We start from the raw sequence: 20,942 nt of genomic DNA, 5'->3' as shown, positions 1-20,942 counted from the left end.
TACACAATAAAATATGTCGGACATGTTTTTTTTTATAAAAAATAACCTATTCAAGACAACATATCGATAAGATGATGAATTATTATATGTGATTCCACGTTCTCCTGGCTGCCTTTGTGGAGAGTTTGCATGTTCTCTGCATAGTCCCTACCATGTAGGCGTGAGCCTCTCACATGATTAACAGCCATATTTTTACAAACATATTTATTATGTTTCACATAGGTATTGGTATTGTATAGGTATTGTGATGCTGTGATGATGAATACCCCCATGGATATACAACAAAAACAGATTTATTTTCATTTTCTGCACGTCAGTTTTAGAAAGTCAGTACCATACTTTAAATAACACAAAGATTATACAGCTACAGCTGCTGAAGCCATTTTATACTAATTTTGATAAACAAACATTGTCTAACACCACTCATTCCCATTGTTTTGTTAGCATCTACACATATTGGAAACAGTTTTAGCAAGAGCTTTAAGTTTGAACCATTCGTTTTAGGAAAACCTTTTAAAACCTTAATTTAATTTATTGAGGGAATTTCAAAAAATTGTTTCTTTCAATTATAATTTGTAAGAGGCCAAGTGAGATTTTCTGAAATAGTAAAAATAAAAACTAACAACAGAGCGCAAACGCAGGAAAACAAACCCGAATCATTGTGATTCTCATAAATCACTAATTAATTACTATTCTTACTACTATTACTATCTTTGTTCAGCTAAAAGCAATATCATATAATTAAGCTAAAGCTTGTGGACCCTTAACTGTGTTCAGTGGTAAGAGGACCGATACGCTTTTGAAAGTTGGACGGTTATGGCTGAGCAAGACTGAGTGATTGTACTTTGTAGGAACGTCGGCTAGGACGACGAGTAGGTGGAGCACCTCCCCCTACCTCGGTTCATAAGCTTCCTCCTCTCTTCCATCAGCTCCAGTCACTCGCAGTCACATAGGCGCGAGGATCTAAGCCGTCATTTCTCCGTTTTTCACAGTTATGATTCGTGTTTGTTTTCCAGCGTTTGCGCTCCTGTCGTTTGTGGTGAGTCCTAAACCTGCTTCATTGTTTTTCATGTACGAATCGTGTATACTTAGCCTATTGTAGAACTGTGTATACGGTCTGATAGTGAATATATATTGTGTGGCGTTTCTATGAAGGCTCTAGTCATAAACTGTAATTATAGTTTACGAGTTCTAAAAAAATATTGTATCCGAGCGCGGAGCTACTGTCATCTGTGAGCAGAAGCGACTGTTTTTAACAGTAGGAAAAATACGAACTGTCGAACACAACGTTAATTTGTGTCTATACTTCCCCTACATTTGAAAAAAATCGGTTATAACCTGACAACCACCTGGTTACCAGGTAAAGGAGTAACAATGCAATTTTACTCGGTGTACGTGAATCACCCATTTCAAAAGTTTAACCGATATTACTGTACGCGAGTAAAAAACTATTGTATCTATCTATTCTATAAGTTCTTTTTGAAAAAGTCAGCATTTACTACTACTAATTGTTACCTTTGAGTCATGTTCACATGAAAGATGAAGAACTAATGTTCTAAGTGTAGTATATATTTGTGTATCAAGGATACCTGTAAAAATGTGTCTGACCTGAATATAGTAATGGACAAACTTTGATAAAGATTGAAATCCAAATAAGTTTAGGCTTTGTGACTTTGTCTTGAAACCTACCTGTGTGTACTGTACACTCTTTTTCTTTTGCTATTTTGCTGTTTTCCTTGCCATGTCCTGTGTTGTTTTATGAGCTGCACAATGAGGGAAAAGAGTATGAGAGTAACTGACCCTCAGTGGAGAGTGGTGCAATTTATTGTGTTAAAAATAAATGGGGTTTTGCCCTTGGCTTGTAGAACTACCACAGAAATTTCTGTCTGTTCTTTACACTCTTCCTCTCCTCTCTGGGAGGATTGAACCTGCAATATAATAAATATTTTACTTTATTAAACATAAAAATGAATTAAATATTACTTAAATATAACTTACATAAACGTACATCATAGTAACTATTCCTGCAAATGCATTTAGAATAAAATTTACTAAGGAGTGAGTAAGATCTAGTGATTTGTTTGGCTCAATAACTAAAAAAGTTAAGTGAAGGGTACTTGAATGAAAACTACTAAAATTGGCCCTGTGATAGTTACTTAGGATTTCTGCATGGGAATTGTTACCTAGGTTTCCCTAGGTAAGTTTCATTCCACATTTTTTTCAGTGTAGGCAGTGTGTGTGTAAGTAACAACTCAGTCCCACCCTCTTGGTTGACAGGTCAAATTTCAGCCAGACTATGGTATGTCTGGGTCTGAAGCAGTGCCTGAGCTTCTTTGTACTGTTTCAGCATGTACACTGTAAACCCTGATTAGTTAACGGAACTAAAGTAAACTGATTCCCTCAAAAGTTTACCAACTTGAACGTCAAATGTCATAAGAACTTAAAACGGTTGATTATACTACATGTTCTTATTGATTGTTCTTAATTCTAATTAAATCAACTTAAATATTGTTAATTGATGTAACTCAAAATGTATTTCATTATCACCTGTGATTAAGTAAACAGAAATCAAAATAACATAAACAATATGACTCCAGAATAAATAAAGTGCAAATTTAAAATTTCAATTATTTTGAGTAAACATAAGTTCAGCAAATTAATAATTGCAAATTATTTAAAAAGCAAAGAAAACAAAAAAATATATATTTAGCTTAGCTATCAGTCAAGTATGATTTTAAATATATAATAGTAAACCCTTTAACAAACTTACAGCACAACAAACATACAGTTTGCAAAACATTATAAAATACAGGAACACATTTTTCCCTTTGGGGTCCTATGCCTGACTAAAAACCCCTTTCACAGATGAATATCTGCAGTTTATGTTCAAGTCATTCTTAAGAGTATGAAACTTTGGTGATAGTTTTACGTCTTCCACACTAAGTAAAATTTTCTAAGTGAATTCAAATGTGTTGGTCAGCTCTGTGGGATAGCTAAGATTTAATGCAAAGATCAGTCTAAACATTATCAGGAAGACATTGGCACATCTGGGGAGGCTGACCACATGTCACTTTAACCGAAAGACATTTTTACATGCTGGTAGTAAACTGAATGTCTGTCACTGTCACAAATGAATGAAAAGAGGGACACTGCAACATCTCCAATATCTGGTTTATCAGACTCATTCTGTATGAATAAAAGAGAAGCACAAATTACAAATTAATGTATGGTGTCTGCAAATATCAGACAGCAGACTTAATTTCTAAAAAACAATCACTGATTAGATGATGCAATCTAGAAGACTCTACAAACCATTATGCTGTTATAGTTTGGTTAAGGTCACATACTGCAGTAAGGTATGGGAAAACAGATCAGCATCTAAAAAATGCCCGCTGTTCGCTATCGTTGCTATAGTTGAAGTGCGCGATTTGTGCAATACTTACGGTAACAGTGTTGCGATCGCAGAAAGGAGCCGAGCGACTCCCTCCTGTGAACAATGGAGATGCTATTATGAGAGTTTATCTCCTAAGGAAACAAAAAGTAAAGTGCAAGAGTTCAGAAATGATGGAATTCACTGTATGTTTGGAAAAATTCACTGATGGAATGTATAAAAACACAATTGGCAACATGATGTCCATGTATAGATTCTAACTTCATCCAGTAATTCAGCCTTCATTGTGTTATAGCTCCAAACTGTAGCTGTGGGAAAGGTTAATACTGAAGACAATGTGGTAAGAAAAAGAAGAGAATGGATTCTCCCGGCTAGGACTCTGATGGAAAATGTAGACTACACCCAAAAGGAATACATTGCCAAGGTAGGTCACTGTTCTCTACTAACACTAAAACATAACTGCTGTCAGAAATTTGGAATAAATATCTAAATCTACCATGACTACTACAATTAGTCCTACTACTAATAATAATGGTGATATCCTGTATATCAATCAAAAAAATGCATCTGTCACCTTAGATAAAGCTAATATGGGTTTTGTCAGCACATACAGTATATGTATATATATATATATATATATATATAATATATATATATTTATAATAGCCACCAGCCACTAGATGGGGTTATTGAAAAAGAAAAATATTTTGAGGTGTATTTTGTGTTTGTGCAATGAAATAATAAGGTTTTGCTTTTGTTTCAGATTCGATCAGACTTTGAATTGGATTCTAATATTCACTACTCCCTGCAAGGCATTGGTGCAAATCAATATCCCTTTCATGTATTTGTAGTTGACACTAAAACTGGACTGATTCGTGTCACCAAAGTACTTGACAGAGAATTCATTGACACATATAACGTAAGAGCTTCATGACTCGCAACTATTTTTGCTATACTTTGAATTTGAATTTATTTGAATGTAATATTATTTGATTCACTAGATGGATACTTTCTGGGGAAGAGAGGGAGACTTAGGATAGAACTTTATAGGGTAGGATAGAACTTTATTGATCCCACAACGGGAAAATTCTTTAGGCAGCCATGCTGGCAGTGCCGTCCGACAGTGGAATCAAGTTGCAATACAATACAATACAATACAATACAGAAAACCGATACATCAAGCAATGCATCGAAGATGACCCAGATGTTTATAGATCAGTCCAACAGATGTCCTTGTAGGGAGACACAGTAAATGTTATAACGTTTTTTTTTTTTTTTTTTTAAATGAGCCTTGTACTGACTACACATTTGCATTCATATGGCTCGTTTGATAAAATTGAAACTTATCTGTTCCTGTTTCCATTACTCTAACACAGACACGCCTGCTAAAGCAGCCACTGGCACCATAGCTATTCAGGTGGACGGTCTAAATGACAACTGCCCCACTTTGACCAGTAACATCCAAACTCTGTGTACCATGGATGATGCTGTCATTGTGAATGCAGTAGATGTTTACAGATCAGTCCAACATTTGTCCTTGTAGGGAGACACAATAAAGGAAAAAGAAGGTAGAAGCACAGCTGTTGACTTAGATTGGACACTGGAAGGGAAGAGGAAGGGGAGGAAGTACAAATAATACAGCAAATGTTATAACGTTTTTTTTAAACGAGCCATAACTAATTTGGCTAGATCAATAATCCAATCGAACAGGACTCAGGGCTCATTGCCTCCTTCGGGTCTATGGGTTACCCATCTCCTCAAGCTTGCCAGACAAGGCTGTTGCCATTTTCCACAAGTGTCCAGTCTGTCTGCACATTATCCGTCTGTCTCCTTTCCTCCTCCGAGCGGGCAGAGATGTTACTAGTCAGTCCTTCAATCCGGGCCTTCTGGGCCATGCATCTCGCATGTAGCCAGAGGCAAAAGTCACCGAGGGCCAGAGTGGTTTTGCCTGTGATTTTTTTCTTTTTGAGAAAACTTTGTTAAATGCAATGAGTGACCAGTTGTTTAGCTAAAAAATATTTGTTCCGGAATAGCAGATCAGGGTACTAAGAAAGGACAGAAACACTGCAAGCAAAAGTAGAATAGGGAGCAAAGAGAACACATGTCTGCACTCTTCAAGGACATAGTATTAGAAAAAATAGATGGTCCACTAAATGTTCCTTTACTGTTTACCTCAACACTATTTTAAACTAACACACAAAGTAACACATAATGTTTACTCAACTAATTCTGTTTATGAATGAACAGGCTGCAATACATGATGGGGAGGCAACTAATTTTGAGTGAATATCTTCTCCTGTTTCAGTTGTCTGGTGTTGCTACATACACTAGTGGTAAAGAAGCAGAGAAGAAAATTGATATAAGAATTAAGGTTTTAGATGAGAACGATAATGCCCCAGTGTTTGGATTCATTAAGCCAGGAGAGGTGAAAGAGCTCAGTCCTGCAGGTAAGTGTACAATAAGCCCTGTCCTGCTTTGTACTGCTATTTTTCCACCCTTAACATTTACATTTGGACTTTTGCACATTTAACTAAATGTGAGAAAACATGTTGCATAATTAGGATTGCATAATTATCTAGCAAAACACAGAGTCTTTAGTTATTTAGGCGAATACCCTGCTAAACTAAAAGCACACAAAATCTGCTCAACTGCTTCTAAATGCTCCTTGTGTAAAGGCTATGTTTCATGAAAAGACAACTGAGTACACATGCATTGCATTATGTTTTTACAGGGGCTTCAGTTATGAAAGTCATTGCAACTGATGCTGATGAACCAGGCAATGAGAACTCTCAGATTGCCTATTCCATCATAACTCAGAATCCTCCTGATGACATGTTTTACATGGACAGAAATGGAACCATCTTTGTCAAGAAGCCAACCCTCGACAGAGAGGTACAGAATGATGTAAAGTGTAGTGCTATGTTTCCAGTATTTTTTACAGTGAAGCTATTAATTTTAAAATGTATTTCTGAGTCTCTGGCTGTTTTTACGTTAGACACAAGATCAGTATATTCTGACAGTGAAAGGTCAAGATCTCAATGGCAAACCAGATGGTAAGAGTGGAACCGGCACTGTTACCATTAATGTGGTAGATGTGAATGACAACCCTCCCACTCTGGAAAAAACAGCGGTACGTTTTCATGATGTACTATACCAGCATAACAACCTGAACAGATACTGTAGTTTCACCCCATTCCAGAATTGCATGTTTTCTTGTTCTTTCTTGTTTTCTTGAAAAACATGCAATGCTTGATGTACTCATAGCACATCAAAAAACAGACTGCAATTAATCAAATATTATTATTATAATTAATTATAGTGAACTATATAATGTCACTTGCAGTATGAGGGCAGTATTGAGGAGAACACACAGGGTGTGGAGGTGATGAGATTCAAAACACAGGACATGGACCTAAAGGGCACAGAGAACTGGGAAGTTGTATTTGATATTGTCAAAGGCAACGAGGCTGGCTACTTCAGCGTTAAAACTGACCCCCTCACCAATGAGGGCATCCTAATGCTTGATAAGGTATTGTATTGTTTATTCATAAAAATACTTCACAGTATTTATTACAGTGCTAGATGTATAGAGTTTGCTTGTTCTCCCCATCTGTCTGTCTGTGTGTGACCTGTCCTCTCTAAATATATACATCAACATGTACAAATACTACAATGTTTTGTCATGTCTTGTCCAAGGTGCATAGACTGTAGATAAGTTTAACATTTTGGATTTTCAGGAAACAAATGCTAGTTATTGTGTGTGTTTGTAAACCTCCAGTAAGACATTAAAAAATGTTTTTGTTTTGTTATGTCATAGGCTGTGGATTATGAGGATGTGAAGAACCTTGAACTAGGCATAGCTGTAAGAAACAAAGCTCCACTGTATGATGGATCTATGGGCGATACTCAACTTAGTGTAGGTTTTGAAGGGGAAGCAGGTGGTCCCAGTGGTGCCAGTGGTGCCAGTGGTGCCAATGGTGCCAGCGGTGCCAACGGTGCCAACGGTGCCAGCGGTGCCAACGGTGCAAGCGGTGCCAGCGGGCCATCTGGAGGACTGTCATCACAGACCCCAGCTAAAATCTATACAATAAATATCCAAGTAAAGAATCAGCCAGAGGGCCCACATTTTGACCCCAAGGTCAAAGCTATTCCAGTCTTTTCAAAAGGTCAGATTAATAGTGATCAGGTTATTGACGCCTATCCTGCAATAGATGGAGACACTGGAAAACCAGCTGAGAACGTCAAGTAAGTGACAGCACAAACATATAAAAGCCTTTACAGAAACTACAAATTTGTTAAATTTTTTTTCATTTCTATAAAAACAAACACTGTATTGTATTATAGATATGCCAAAGGCTCAGACCCTGACAATTGGCTAACAATTGACCCAACAACAGCTGAGATCAGAATGAACAAGAAACCTGACAGAGACTCTTCAAAGAAATTTCTGGTTAATGGGACCTACATTGCTAAAGTACTCTGCATTACAGAAGGTGCATCTTTAAATTTCATATTTACATTTAACATTAGACCAGTGAGTAATGCACATAGTCATCACGTGCGGTGTACTTACTACACATTTGCATACAGTACATATGGCTGGTTTGATAAAATTTAAACTTATCTGTTCCTGTTTCCATTCTTCCAACATAGACATGCCTGCTAAAACAGCCACTGGCACCATAGCTATTCAGGTGGACGATCTAAATGACAACTGCCCCACGTTGACCACTAACATCCAAACTCTGTGTACCACGGATGATGCTGTCATTGTGAATGCAGTAGACACAGATGCATACCCTAATGGACCTCCGTTTAATTTTAAAATCATCTCAAAGGAAGCTCAGGGCAAATGGCAGGTAGAGCATCTCAATGGTAAGAAACCTGCTGCTTGTTGTTTTTATAATTAAATTTTTTATATTTTTTATTTTTTTATCAATTTTTTTATAAATATCAAGGCCTAGCCTTTAGTCTTTAATTTGGAATAAAGATTTTCATTTAGATTTTCATTATATTGTTTGTTCTGTTGTCAACAGACACTGCAGTGATTGTGAGGACCCATGAGACTTTATTGCCTGGTTCATATGAAGTGGAATTTAACGTGACAGATGAGCAGGGAAAAGCCTGTCCTGCACCACAGATGGTCAAGATTCATGTTTGTGCCTGTAAAGCAGGAATGCCCTGTGTCTTTCGAGAATCTCAAAGTCAGGCCCAAAGAAAAACTGAGTTAGGTCCCGCAGGCATTGCGATGCTGTTGCTGGGTCTGCTGCTCCTACTATGTAAGTATCATGCTGAAAGAAGGGTAAGATTGACACAAATCCGAAAACAGGTCCACTAAAATTTTACATTTAAAAACAGCTGTAAATGTTTGGCTATTTGAATTCAATAACAAATAACAATAAGAATAACAACATTGGAGAAATATATTTCTGTATTTTGACTTAACTCCTGTGGGCAGCCACAGTGTGGCGCACAATCAATAACAATTGATTGTTCCGTATTCTCCACAAACTGCAGTTGTAATGAAAATTGGGGAAATATACATTGGGGAAAAATACATATAGGGAAATACCTAACTAACTAAACCAGAGAGAGGACTCAAACATATGCCCCAAGATATAAAGAGTACATAGTAAGTAATTTAATGGAAACACAAATGGGAAGTAACCAGAACTAAAATCACTGCTCCTGTATTCAGGAGAAATCAGTCAAAGGTACCAAAACCTAAACATGCAATAAAACAGAACAAAAAGACACACACAAAACCAAAACTTAACACCAAAACTTGACACAGCAGAAGCACAATGGGCAGCGTGACCTCACTAACCAAAAGACTGGATTCAAAATTAGGAACTTAATTACTTGATGCACAGGTTGAAATGATGATACTAATTATGAGACAGGAAACAATCAGTAGTTGACATCACAGAAGACAGGACTAAAAACCAAAGCACTCCCGGTGTCAGAACACACGGAGGAGGACCCAAATGCACAGCGCACAGACATGGTGAGGAAGGAATCAGGGTTTATTAGCACAATCGTAGTCAATCGGTCCAGGTCATACACAGAGGGGCACGGTCTTTAAGCACAGGCAAGGAGCAAACAATATCAGGTCCAGCAGGCAGGCAAAGGTTCGGTACACCGGGAAGCACAGCGACGGTACAGGTAGGGACTAGAAAAACTCACAGGTCAGACAGGATTCAATGGTCAGGATTAAGCAGGATCAAAAACAAGAGACGATACGGGAACGCTGGATCGAAGTACTATGAGTTGACAATCTGGCAGCTAGAGTGTGTGAGAGGTGGAGACTAAATACTGGTGTTTGATTAACTAATTACGGACAGGTGTGGATAATGGGAACCGGGGAGTGAGACAACTGAGACGAGAACGGGAAGTACTCTCAAAGTAAAAGCAGGACGTGACATGGGACGTGACAGTACCCCTCCCCCTAGGGCGTTTACCATGGCGCCCACGGAAGCCCCCCGCCCCCAACCCAGGGCGGGCGGAGGGTGGTCTCAGGAGGAGGGACCAAATCCCTCCTTGACAAGGCAGACAAGCAGGGTGGGCGGAGGGACGACCGGAGGAGGGTCAAAACAGGAACAACCACAATAACAACAACAAGGATATGAGACAGGGCAGGAAGTTGAGTCCATGATGAGTCCGTATTACAAGAAAAACAAGGTCCAGACTGTCCCTTCACGGGGGATGGTGGCAAGGAGAGGGCAGGTTGCGCGACCACCAGGCCGAGACGGCACTCCCCATGCCCAAAAGCCAGGCTGGCGGAGTCCGGGAGGGCGGAGCCAAGTCCACCCTCCTCCTGATGGAGGTGATCCAAGGACCCCAGAATCGCGGTGGACGATGACGGCAGAGACCGCGCCATCGTCGTGGCAGGAGGGGACGTTCCCTAGGTGAGCGGCCCGACGACGGCGGAGCCGCGGCAGACGGCGCCGCAGGAGGCAGCGCCACCCAACCGGCAGGAGGTGACGAGGACGAGGCCACCAGTCCGGCAGACGAACCAGAAACGAGGACAGACGTGGAGGCGAGGCCGGAACCAGAGACGAGGACAGGCATGGAGACGTGGTCGGCGCCGGACCACCAGGAACCGATGCAGATGCGGTCGGAGCCGGACCACCGGGAACCGATGCAGGTGCGGTCCACCGGGAGTGCTGCTCTCGGGCTCCGCACTGGAGCCGGCAGGGACTGAGACGGCGTCCTCTCTGGAGCCGGCATGGCTGCTTGCAGCTGCCGAGCTCGACAAAGTAGATGTCGGGCCTGATTGGGTGTGACTAGCACTTGTTTGACGGGTGGTGCCCTCTGGCTTGGACGAGGCCTGAGCGTGACTTGACTGGACTGGGACCTGAACCTGTCTCGACTGGACTGGGACCTGAACGTGTCTCGACTGGACGGGGACCTGAACGTGTCTTGACTGGACGGGGACCTGGACTCGACTCGACTGGACGGGGACCTGGACTCGACTCGACTGGACGGGGCCTGGACTCGACTGGACTGGACCTGGACTCGACTCGACTCGACTGGGACCTGGACTTGACTCGACTCGACTGGGACTAGGACCTGGACTTGACTCGACTGGACTGGGGCTAGAGCCTGAACGGAGCTCGACTGAACTGGGGCTAGAGCCTGAACGGAGCTCGACTGAACTGGGGCTAGAGCCTGAACGGAGCGCGACTGAACTGGGGCTAGAGCCTGAACGGAGCTCGACCGAACTGGGGCTAGAGCCTGAGCAGAGCTCGACTGAACTGGGGCTAGAGCCTGAGCAGAGCTCGACTGAACTGGGGCTGGAGCCTGAGCAGAGCACGACTGGACTGGGTCTGGGGCCTGAGCGTGGCAGGGCTGCACTGGAACCTGAGCGTGGCAGGGCTGCACTGGAACCTTAGCGTGGCAGGGCTGCACTGGAACCTTAGCGTGGCAGGGCTGCACTGGAACCTGAGCGTGGCAGGGCTGCACTGGAACCTGAGCGTGGCAGGGCTGCACTGGAACCTGAGCGTGGCAGGGCTGCACTGGAACCTGAGCGTGGCAGGGCTGCACTGGAACCTGAGCGTGGCAGGGCTGCACTGGAACCTGAGCGTGACAAAACTGACCTGGCTGAGACGTGGGACCTGGTGTGGCTGCTGGCTGCAGGCCTAGGAGTTGCAGGGCCGCACGCAGGGCAGGTTCCCTCAGGATGAGGGCAGCTGCCTCCTCAAATAGTTGCTCCCTCGTGCCCTGGTCTGCTGTCGAATCAGCAGTGTCCATTAGGTGGGAAAAGAGGAACGCAACCGGGGGAGAACAGTGGAGGTGGATCCGTTGTGGGACACTATCGGGGATAGCTCTCTCTGCCGGAGAGGAGAGCTGCTCGGTCACCGCGACCGAGGTCTCTGGGCCCTGGACCCCGGAACCGTGCCCTCGCCGACGTCGTTTGGGGCGCCTGCGGCTGACCGTCGTCTGAGGCGCTGAGAGCGACGGGGGCTGGGTCTCTGTAGCTGGGTCCGAGTGGCGAACAGAGGCGGCGGCGTTGGGAGCCTGGGTTGGAGGCGCTGGAGCGGTGACCTGAACGTGAACCGCCGGAACAGCGACAGAAATGTGAACATGATCCGCTGGATTGGCGGCAGGAACGGAGACGAACCTGATGAACCTGCCAAGACAAACTCACGGGTCAGACAGGATTCAATGGTCAGGATTAAGCGGGATCAAAAACAAGAGACGATATGGGAACGCTGGATCGAAGTACTATGAGTTGACAATCTGGCAGCTAGAGTGTGTGAGAGGTGGAGACTAAATACTGGTGTTTGATTAACTAATTACGGACAGGTGTGGATAATGGGAACCGGAGAGTGAGACAACTGAGACGAGAACGGGAAGTACTTTCAAAGTAAAAGCAGGACGTGACATGGGACGTGACACCCGGCAGACCTGAGGGACTAACTGTCACAGTCCAAGCTTCAGTCCTTACAAGATTGCATGACATTAGGATTACCTAACACTTGAATAAATTCGTAAACAGTCCACGTCCTTTTGTTGAAACCACTGTAATTTGCCCTTTTTACTTTTTTTGTGGCACACCATTTTGTTACTATTTTTAAACAGAACAAACTAACATTGAACAACTTTATCCAGTCAAGCTATCTAATGTGTGTACTATTGAGCATGCTTGATGCAAGTAATTACACCCTAAATAATGAATTAATTAGCTGGATTAGGTGCCTGGCTTGTAAATGCATGTTTTTTTTCAGGGATCCTAGTCAGAGTCAGAAGATTAATTTTTTACTTGTGGTAGTTATTAGTAGGTAAAACTGTAGGAGACTTAAAGATACTGTGATTTAAGATTAAAAAAAATCACAACAATTATAAATTCAAACAAATCATAGTATAGACTTGGTATAAATGACAATAACCAAAGGAACCCTGTAAGAAAAGACAAATCAAAAACGTAGCAAAAAAAAAACAGCTGTCTAACAATATAGCAGACTAGACATAAATGTCACAACTGAACACAACTGAATGCCTAACAAACTGAAAATCAAAATAACGACAGCGAATAACAATAGCTAGAGTTGGGGAGTGGAAGAATGGAAAGCACAAGCTCAAACAGATGGGAAATTATAGCAAACAACACAAATTGTTCTTGCCTGTCACCTCCACAGACCAGCTAAATCATGCTAATCCCAGGATTCCTACTGCAAGTCTCAAAACTAAATCAGGACTGGCTGAGCTGGCCAGAGGGTGGAACAGTTACACATTAGGTGGTTGAGTTGTTAAAGTGTTCGATCATACAGCATAACAAACCCACCACAGCTAACTTATGACCTAGATATGTTGCTGGTCAGAAATTGAAATCCCCCAGCAGTATTCAGATCATCACTGGCAACCAATACAGTCCCATCACCTCAGGAATTCTTTGTTTTTGCTGTTTTATAGTGATTCCTCTGCTACTCTTCTTCTGCTTGTGTGGGGAGGGTGCACTTCTTCCAGACAGCTTTACTCAAATGCCCTTTGACACCAAATCGCACCTTATTAATTACCACACTGAGTGCATGGGAGAGAATGCGGTAAGACCAAAATACTGACCTTTTAAACCCATTATTTTGAAAATGTGTTGAATAGGAACATTTTATTTTCTTCTTGTGATGTTTTTTATCACCACATATTAAACATATTCTAATTTCTTTCCCATAACAGGAGGTTCCACTGCTGACCAGGCCATTGGTACTGGATGGAATTATATTTGGCCCATCAATGGCCATTGCTAGCAAAGCCAATATGGGGGGTGCAGAAGCAGGTTTTGGAATCCAGAAATCAGTGACTTGCATGGATGGGATAAACACATACCCAGGTGCAGCAAATGACAACAGAGTAGCAACATGGGAGGTGAACCAAGAAGGCGGTGCCTTTTATAGTGATTTTCAACACTTAGAAACACTTAGAAGTGGAGGATTTCAAGATGACTTGGCTTTGTCTGACACTGCCTTGAGACAGTACTACACTAAGGTAAAAAAATATTTAAATTTTATTACTGATGATTAAATGATTAAGTCTACCAAACTGTCAATGTTCTATTTCCAACAGAGAACCTCTAGTGGACATGAGAATCTGAAGGACAACCTACTGGTTTATGACTATGAAGGCCAGGGCTCTGCTGCTGGCTCAGTTGGCTGTTGCAGCCTCCTAGAGTCTGACAATGATTTACAGTTCCTAGATGACCTTGGACAAAAGTTCAAGACTCTAGCTGAGGTGTGTGGGGGCCAAACCATTCTAGCTAAAGACAAACAACTGTCCACACCCGTGCCTGATATGTCAATCAATGTTCAGACTTCATTATCAAGTTTGGTGAGCATCCCAGAGCTGTCGCCTGTACCCAAACTTCAACCAATTCTCCCCAAAACTGAGCCCACTGTTAGGGATACGTCTAAGCGGTCTCATGTAGTGAAGGAAAGCACAGCCACAATGAAGGGAGGGATGACCACAGTCAAGCAAGGAATGACAAATCAAGGCCAGATGCTCTTACTACAGCAGCAGCAGCAGCCTGTCTACTATACCACCACCCCTTTGCTGCAGCCGCTCCAATATGTAGTCCAACCTCAGGTTCACAACAATGTGCTGCTGGCTGAGGGACCAACTACCAACCTGCAGGGCGTGATATTGGTTAACAGCACTGAGCCAGGTTCTGCCAAAGGTGTAGTTGTTCAGGGGCAGACTCTGATGTCCAGCAGACAAGGCCAGCTTCCTGGAATGGTAGTTATGGACAGGACTGGGGTCCAGGCGGTGAGCAGCAACCTGATCCACACTGACAACTTTATTGGCAACCAAACAATGATGGTTGTGGAGGGACAAAACCCTGCTGGTAAAGCACCTAAGGGAGGCTACAGTAAACTTGTGCAGGGAGGAAGTCTACAGACAGGTGAGATTTCTAGATCGCCTAAAGTCCTTGTTGTTGGAGGTCCCATAAGCAGTGGAGGACAGCTAGACAAGGAAGCAGATTTTTCACAGAACAGTGATGTCTCCGACTCTCAAAAGGTCTGGAACAATACAGGCAGTACATTCACTAGCTCTCATTCCAGTGTGGTTGGTTCATCTAAAACCACACAAGCCCCCAGTTACCGCAAGGTGGTAGTGGAGGAGACCAAGGAAATTCTTGATCCATTCCAGTAAAGTCAAGACGGCACCTTTGGCCTAGCACAGATGGTGATGGGATTCAGTAAATTATTAAAATAAATATTAAGTTTCAGTTAGTCAGCTTCTCCTGGGCATAACCCAAAATATCAAGACAAAATAACACAACATGATCAATACTACAAACAAAGAACATGAAGTATCGAAAACTTAATATGTAAAAAATAAAATGGACGTAAAGTTATAACCACTGAAACTAGCTAAGCAGAATTGATGTACAATCTTAAAAAAGGGAAACAGAGGTCAGAAATATGTGAATATGTAAATAGTGCTAGCAATAGCAAAGAATGCCACTTGGACAGATGTTTATTGTGATATAATGGTGAATGTATGATCAGTAATTTAGGATACTGGCTGGATCATGTTGTCATTACTGTCATCTATTTTTCTAGTATACAGTATGTCTAATAAAGCTGATTTTGCATGTAGATAATAGTTGAAAAAAAAGGCATTATAATGACTCTTTTAGTGCTTGGTGTCTGGAAACGCTTACTGTATGTATATGACAAGTAAGGTAATTGTGAGGTAAATAAACAAAAAATGTGATTAATAATAGTTGCAATTGAAAGTCTGTATTGTGTGCAGTGTAAGCGGCAAACAGTGCATTTTTTCAGTTTGAATGAAAATAGCTTAGATTGACACTCTTGTAATTAGGTTTAGGTTGATAAGTAATTAATACACTAAGTCTAAGTTATAGATGCTGCTACTCCTCTAACTTGGCCTGTATTTCTAGAAACATGATAAGTGAAGTGACTTAGTGGAGTTGACGCATTCAAACTAACATATTCATCCTGCTGCAGCCCGTTAATAAGAAAACAAATCTGATGCTTACTTTAGTCATTTACTAACAGTGATTAAGATGTTAAGCCTAATAGACTAAACGTAATTATATTATGCTTATTGTATTCTGTCAATTTTTATTAAACTCTGATGAACAATATACGGAACCCACATGACTTGATGACAACACAGAAAATCACACTCACAAACGATTTTATAAAAGGTAAAAAAGGTAGAAAAAATCCAAAGAAGACAAGCCATGGCAGAAAGTAAAGCTAAATGCTAAGGTAGCACCGGTATTAACAGGATGTATTCATTAGAATGGTACTTAAATTAAAGTGATAATATTTATTAGAGAAGTAAATCACACATCTAACTGTAGCTGTAAGCAGGAAATGTTGCTTATAGTCTAATAGAGGATGTTTATTTTCTTTCTACAGTCTGTGTAATAGGGTGTCGCAAGATTGATTCATTGATACTGCACAGGCATTGTAATTACTTTACTAGACCTGAAACATACAGTGTCTACTCCACCTGATGTTTAGCAGTATGTTACATGTATAACCTAGGTCTAGGTCACGGGTCTTAAACCGGTTCCATCGAGGGCTTATGCAAATCTCCTGTCATCTGTTTAATCGACACCCTCTACCATATAAACCTGCATTGTCGCCTTCTAATAATACAACAGCTTAATCATACTCTTTTTCTTTCTCACACACTATATTCAAGTTATTCAAACAATCAAATTATATACAAAAGCTAGATTTGGGAATACTAAAGATACCTGTAATCTCAGGTGATCTTCCCAATAACATTGTGCTTCTTGTGTTCCCATTTAGCAAGCTCATCTATTGCATCTTGTCATACTGTCCTGTAATATGAGCAGGCCAACTACTTTGTATATAGCTATGATTATTAACAACAAACAAGAAATAAACATCTCTGACTACCTGCTCATATAAAAGCATTTGCTTAAATATTATGCTGATGTTTATGCTATGTTCAGGGTGTGTTTTAGACAGATTCCTGGAATACATTTTGTCACCTAATAAACATCTCTGGACATGTCTGTTTCTGTGTGTGTGTGTGTGGGGGGGGGGGGGGGCTGTTACTCTTTCACACCCACTAGCACAATGCTGTAGGTGGTAGAACCTGTTTGTTTACTCCACCCTTGTAGTCATCAAAACGTTTTTAATTCCCAAGAGCTGACACCAGGAAAAATATATATATATATGTATTAAAAAAAAAAAAATGCAGATTATGATTGATTATAGACTTTGGGGGTTCTGTGTGAGTTGTGATATTCTATGTAAGATTATAAAGTACGTATATGAATGTATTTATGTATGGGTGTATGCACACTCCTTAATATTAGTATTAATATTCATTTAACAACATAATTTTTAACCTTGTTAAGTTACAATCTTATTCATGAGCGACGTCACAATATGAATGTTCTTGTATGAACACCAAAATTAAAATAAAATCTTAAAAAAGGACCCTTGACTTATCTTCTGGCAGGTCTTGTTAGTGTAAGGGTGATCAGTTTCTAGAAAGTATTGACAGGTTTGAATATGGTTTAATGTGAATCTATTTTTACCCAAACAAGAAAAACCCATTTTTGTTTCTCTCTCGGGTACCTGAGATTTTCGGTGTTTTCACAAGTGGCACTCAGGCGCCATACATGTCTTACCCAGACGTCTTTTCAGGGTTCATGTGCCAAATTGCTAAAGGCATCAACAGATAGTGAAAGACACATCCCAAGCATTTCATTTTACCACACCATGACTAAGCCATGACTCACAGGCAGACACACCTGTGTGCACATGTAGGAAAATACCACACCCTGTCTGTTTTCTGTTAGCTACTTTAGTACAACACTCTCAAACACACAAGCACATCCTTTCACATTTCAATGACTTTTAACTTATCAGGTGAGTTTGAAAACTTAAAATTAAATAGTAATTAAATAGAATTCGAATATTCAGGATAAGTGAAACATCCTGGTTTGACCTAGTCAACTAAACTCATCCTGACTTCTTCATGGAGTTTTTTTAAGGTATGGCACAATATTACAAAAATTATAAATTACAATATAACTTATTAAACATTGAAAAAAACAACAACTAGTGAATGAACCTTTTGTAACGAGCTTTGACTCCTCAAACAAAAGGGTGAGGGAGGACCCCAAGACAAGACAATCAACAAACAGAACCGAACTGACGAGCAAAACAGGATTTAATGGTAAATAACTAGGTGAACGGTCATTCGGAGGCCCAATTTCCCATCAATTTGCACCCACTCTGTGGACACAGAAAGAGTAAGAGACGTCAAGTAGAATTACCAGGCGAGATATTGAGTGGATGCTACCTGGGTAAGCTCTGCTAGCCTGATGAACCCAAGGGGACAGGCAGAGGGCGAGTAGAACTGCAGAAGGATCCAAAGCTTCAAAAACTTAACAATAAACCGAGGCAGAAACTAGAACATCCGAGGAAAGAACCACAAGCTAGATTTAGATCAGAAACTTCCAGCTTAACCTGGTCTGTGGCAAAAAGAGCATGAACACTGGTCTGGCTGCATGGCATGAAGACTCAATACTCTGCTGTGGAGAAGGCAAAAGGGGCCTAAATAACCTGCTGATTACCGGGGCAGGTGCGTACGTTATAGTTGGCTGTACATACTAGATGGCATAGATCCTCGTTATGGACCGTTACAAAATACCGTTTGTATTTCTAATGAACTCAGAATTTGCAATAATGCACATAGCATCCATATAATAAGCAGCATTCTTCATAAAACTTGGCCTGCTGGTTTAAAAAAATTAAAACAAATAGCCTATAACAAAAAGGCCTGGGCTAAATTAAACTAGTATTAGTTTAATGACGACCCAGGAAGCCTAGAACAAGTCTCCATGGTAACTAGACTGGGTCTAATTGATTCTGTCTTTGTGCAATCACGTTAAGGTTGAGTTCAACCAGTTTATCCTGCCCCCTCCAGCACACGCACCCCAAAGCAAAAACTCAACCTGTCCACCAACACAGCAACATCACACATATTTAGGACTGGCAAAATAAAACCATTATTCAAGAGGAGTATATATGTATTTTTTATATACTGCTCTTGTAAAAGCAAAGCTGCCCATCACAATACGGCATTCAGCCAAATACATGATGCTTGTTGAACTGCTGGACAGAACAAAAAAAAACAAACAAACACAGGATATCCTGGAAATCAATCCATCTTCTATTCCGCTTCATTGGGGGGGGAGCCAGAGAACCCAGAGAGAACCCACACAAACAGGTGGAGAACATAGTATCTATTAGTATCTATCTAACTAAACATGAGAATGAGATTATTTATATAGCGCCAAATCACAGCACAGCTATCTCAAGGCACTACACTTCACTCACAAGGTTTAAGACATTACACAACTAAACCCAGCAAATCCCACATACAGCAAGCCTTTAATTTGACATCAGTAGAGGAGAGGAAAAACTCCTTTTCCAACCTCCTGCAGAACCAGGCAGGATGTGGGCGGCCATCTGCCTCGACCGGTTGGAGTGAGGGGATAGAGAGAGAGAAAAGCACAGCAACAACAACAAGCAACAGCAGAGCACAGGCAGGATGGTTAGATGAGGGACTGGACACAGGCAGGATGGTTGCCCATCACAGACACATAGCTCTGAGTCCGATGATACATGTAGGTGAGGAAAGAGTGTGAGAGAGAGAGAGAGAGAGAGAGAGAGAGAGAGAGAGAGAGAGAGAGAGAGAGAGAGAGAGAGAAAGCGTGGGAGACAAGATTAGTTACACATGGAACAATGATGGGAGGTTATTGGATAGAAGAGATAGAAGGAAACAGAGGAGCTCAGTGTATAAATTAAGTCCCCCAGCAGTCTACAGTGTATGTCTATTGCAGCTTAACTAGGAGATAGTTCCTGTGACTAACAATCATTGCCAGTGACCTGAACCATCTCTAACTATAAGCTTTATCAAAAAGAAAGGTTTTAGGCCTAATCTTAAAGGTGGAAAGTGTGTCAGCTTCTCAATCTAATAATCTATTAGATCTAATCTAATCTCAAACCTAAACAGGGAACTGGTTCCACAGGTGAGGAGCTTGGTAACTAAAAGCTCTGCCTCCCATTCTACATTTAAAGACTCTAGGAACCACAAGTAGCCCAGCGGTCTAAGAACAAAGTGTTCTGCTGGGAACATAAGAAACTGTGTATTTTAAGATAAAAAGGAGCTTTATCATTAAGTGTTTTGTAGGTGAGTAGGAGAATTTTAAATTCTATCCTACATTTTACAGGCAGCCGAAGAGAGGCAGGAGAAGCTAATTTAGGAGAAATGTGATCTCTCTTTCTAAGTCCTGTCAGCATTTTGAATTAGCTGGAGGCTTTTAAAGAAGCTGTTGGGACATCCTATGAGTAAGGAGTTACAGTAGTCCAGCCTAGAGGTAACAAATGCATGAATCAGTTTCTCTGAATCGCTCTGAGAGAGGATGCTTCTGATTTTAGCTATATTTCTAAGGTGATAGTAGGCGGTTCTGGAGATTTGTTTAATGTATGATGTAAGAGAGATCCTGGTCAAAGATGACACCAAGGTTCCTCACAGTAGAATCTGAAGCTAATGTTATGCCATCCAGGGTGGCTATCTGACTTAATATTGCCTCTCTCTGATACAATGATGATGATACTATAAACCATACACTTGCTGACAGATGTCAGCAGGGCAATGGAAGAAGTCTGTGTAAGTAACAAGAACCATTATTTATAGGGACTGAATAAAGAGTTACTCATAGTCCTGTCTGGGTGTGACAGCAGCACAGAACATGGGATTGGCGTGATGTCACCTACAACTACTTTTGTCCTCTAACAATGTTGGGAGAAACACAGATGTAGGCATAACAAGGTGTGACTGCTACAGGGTGTCTGATCCTTATGTGACTGTAGAGGCAAAACGGTGCGTTTTAAAGAAAGACACCATTTGTCATTTGGTGAGAGGCATTGGGATTGTCTGAATAGCTTCTAAGCATCTAAATGTTCCAACGACACCACTGTGTTTTTTTCACGCTGATCCTTTGTGGGGCTGCAAATAATGGTATAAT

General features: G+C 41.2%; 1 protein-coding gene across 1 annotated transcript; it reads left to right on the top strand.

Moving 5' to 3' along the window:
- Nucleotides 1-879: 879 nt before the first annotated feature.
- LOC114853581 (desmoglein-2.1-like) lies at nucleotides 880-15,998 on the top strand. Its single transcript, XM_029147123.3, has 14 exons — nucleotides 880-1,039; nucleotides 3,687-3,815; nucleotides 4,155-4,310; nucleotides 5,697-5,838; nucleotides 6,123-6,283; nucleotides 6,387-6,521; nucleotides 6,735-6,920; nucleotides 7,209-7,636; nucleotides 7,736-7,884; nucleotides 8,045-8,266; nucleotides 8,428-8,670; nucleotides 13,307-13,437; nucleotides 13,568-13,876; nucleotides 13,955-15,998. The coding sequence occupies exons 1-14, from the start codon at nucleotides 995-997 to the stop codon at nucleotides 15,035-15,037; spliced, it is 3,519 nt and encodes a 1,172-aa protein (XP_029002956.1). The 5' UTR covers nucleotides 880-994; the 3' UTR covers nucleotides 15,038-15,998.
- Nucleotides 15,999-20,942: the final 4,944 nt, after the last annotated feature.

This window comes from Betta splendens, chromosome 4 (genome assembly GCF_900634795.4).
Source record: "Betta splendens chromosome 4, fBetSpl5.4, whole genome shotgun sequence".
Classification (NCBI taxonomy): Eukaryota; Metazoa; Chordata; class Actinopteri; order Anabantiformes; family Osphronemidae; genus Betta; species Betta splendens.
The sequence above is the reverse complement of the archived record's forward strand: the minus strand, read 5'-3'. Positions and strand labels throughout refer to the sequence as shown.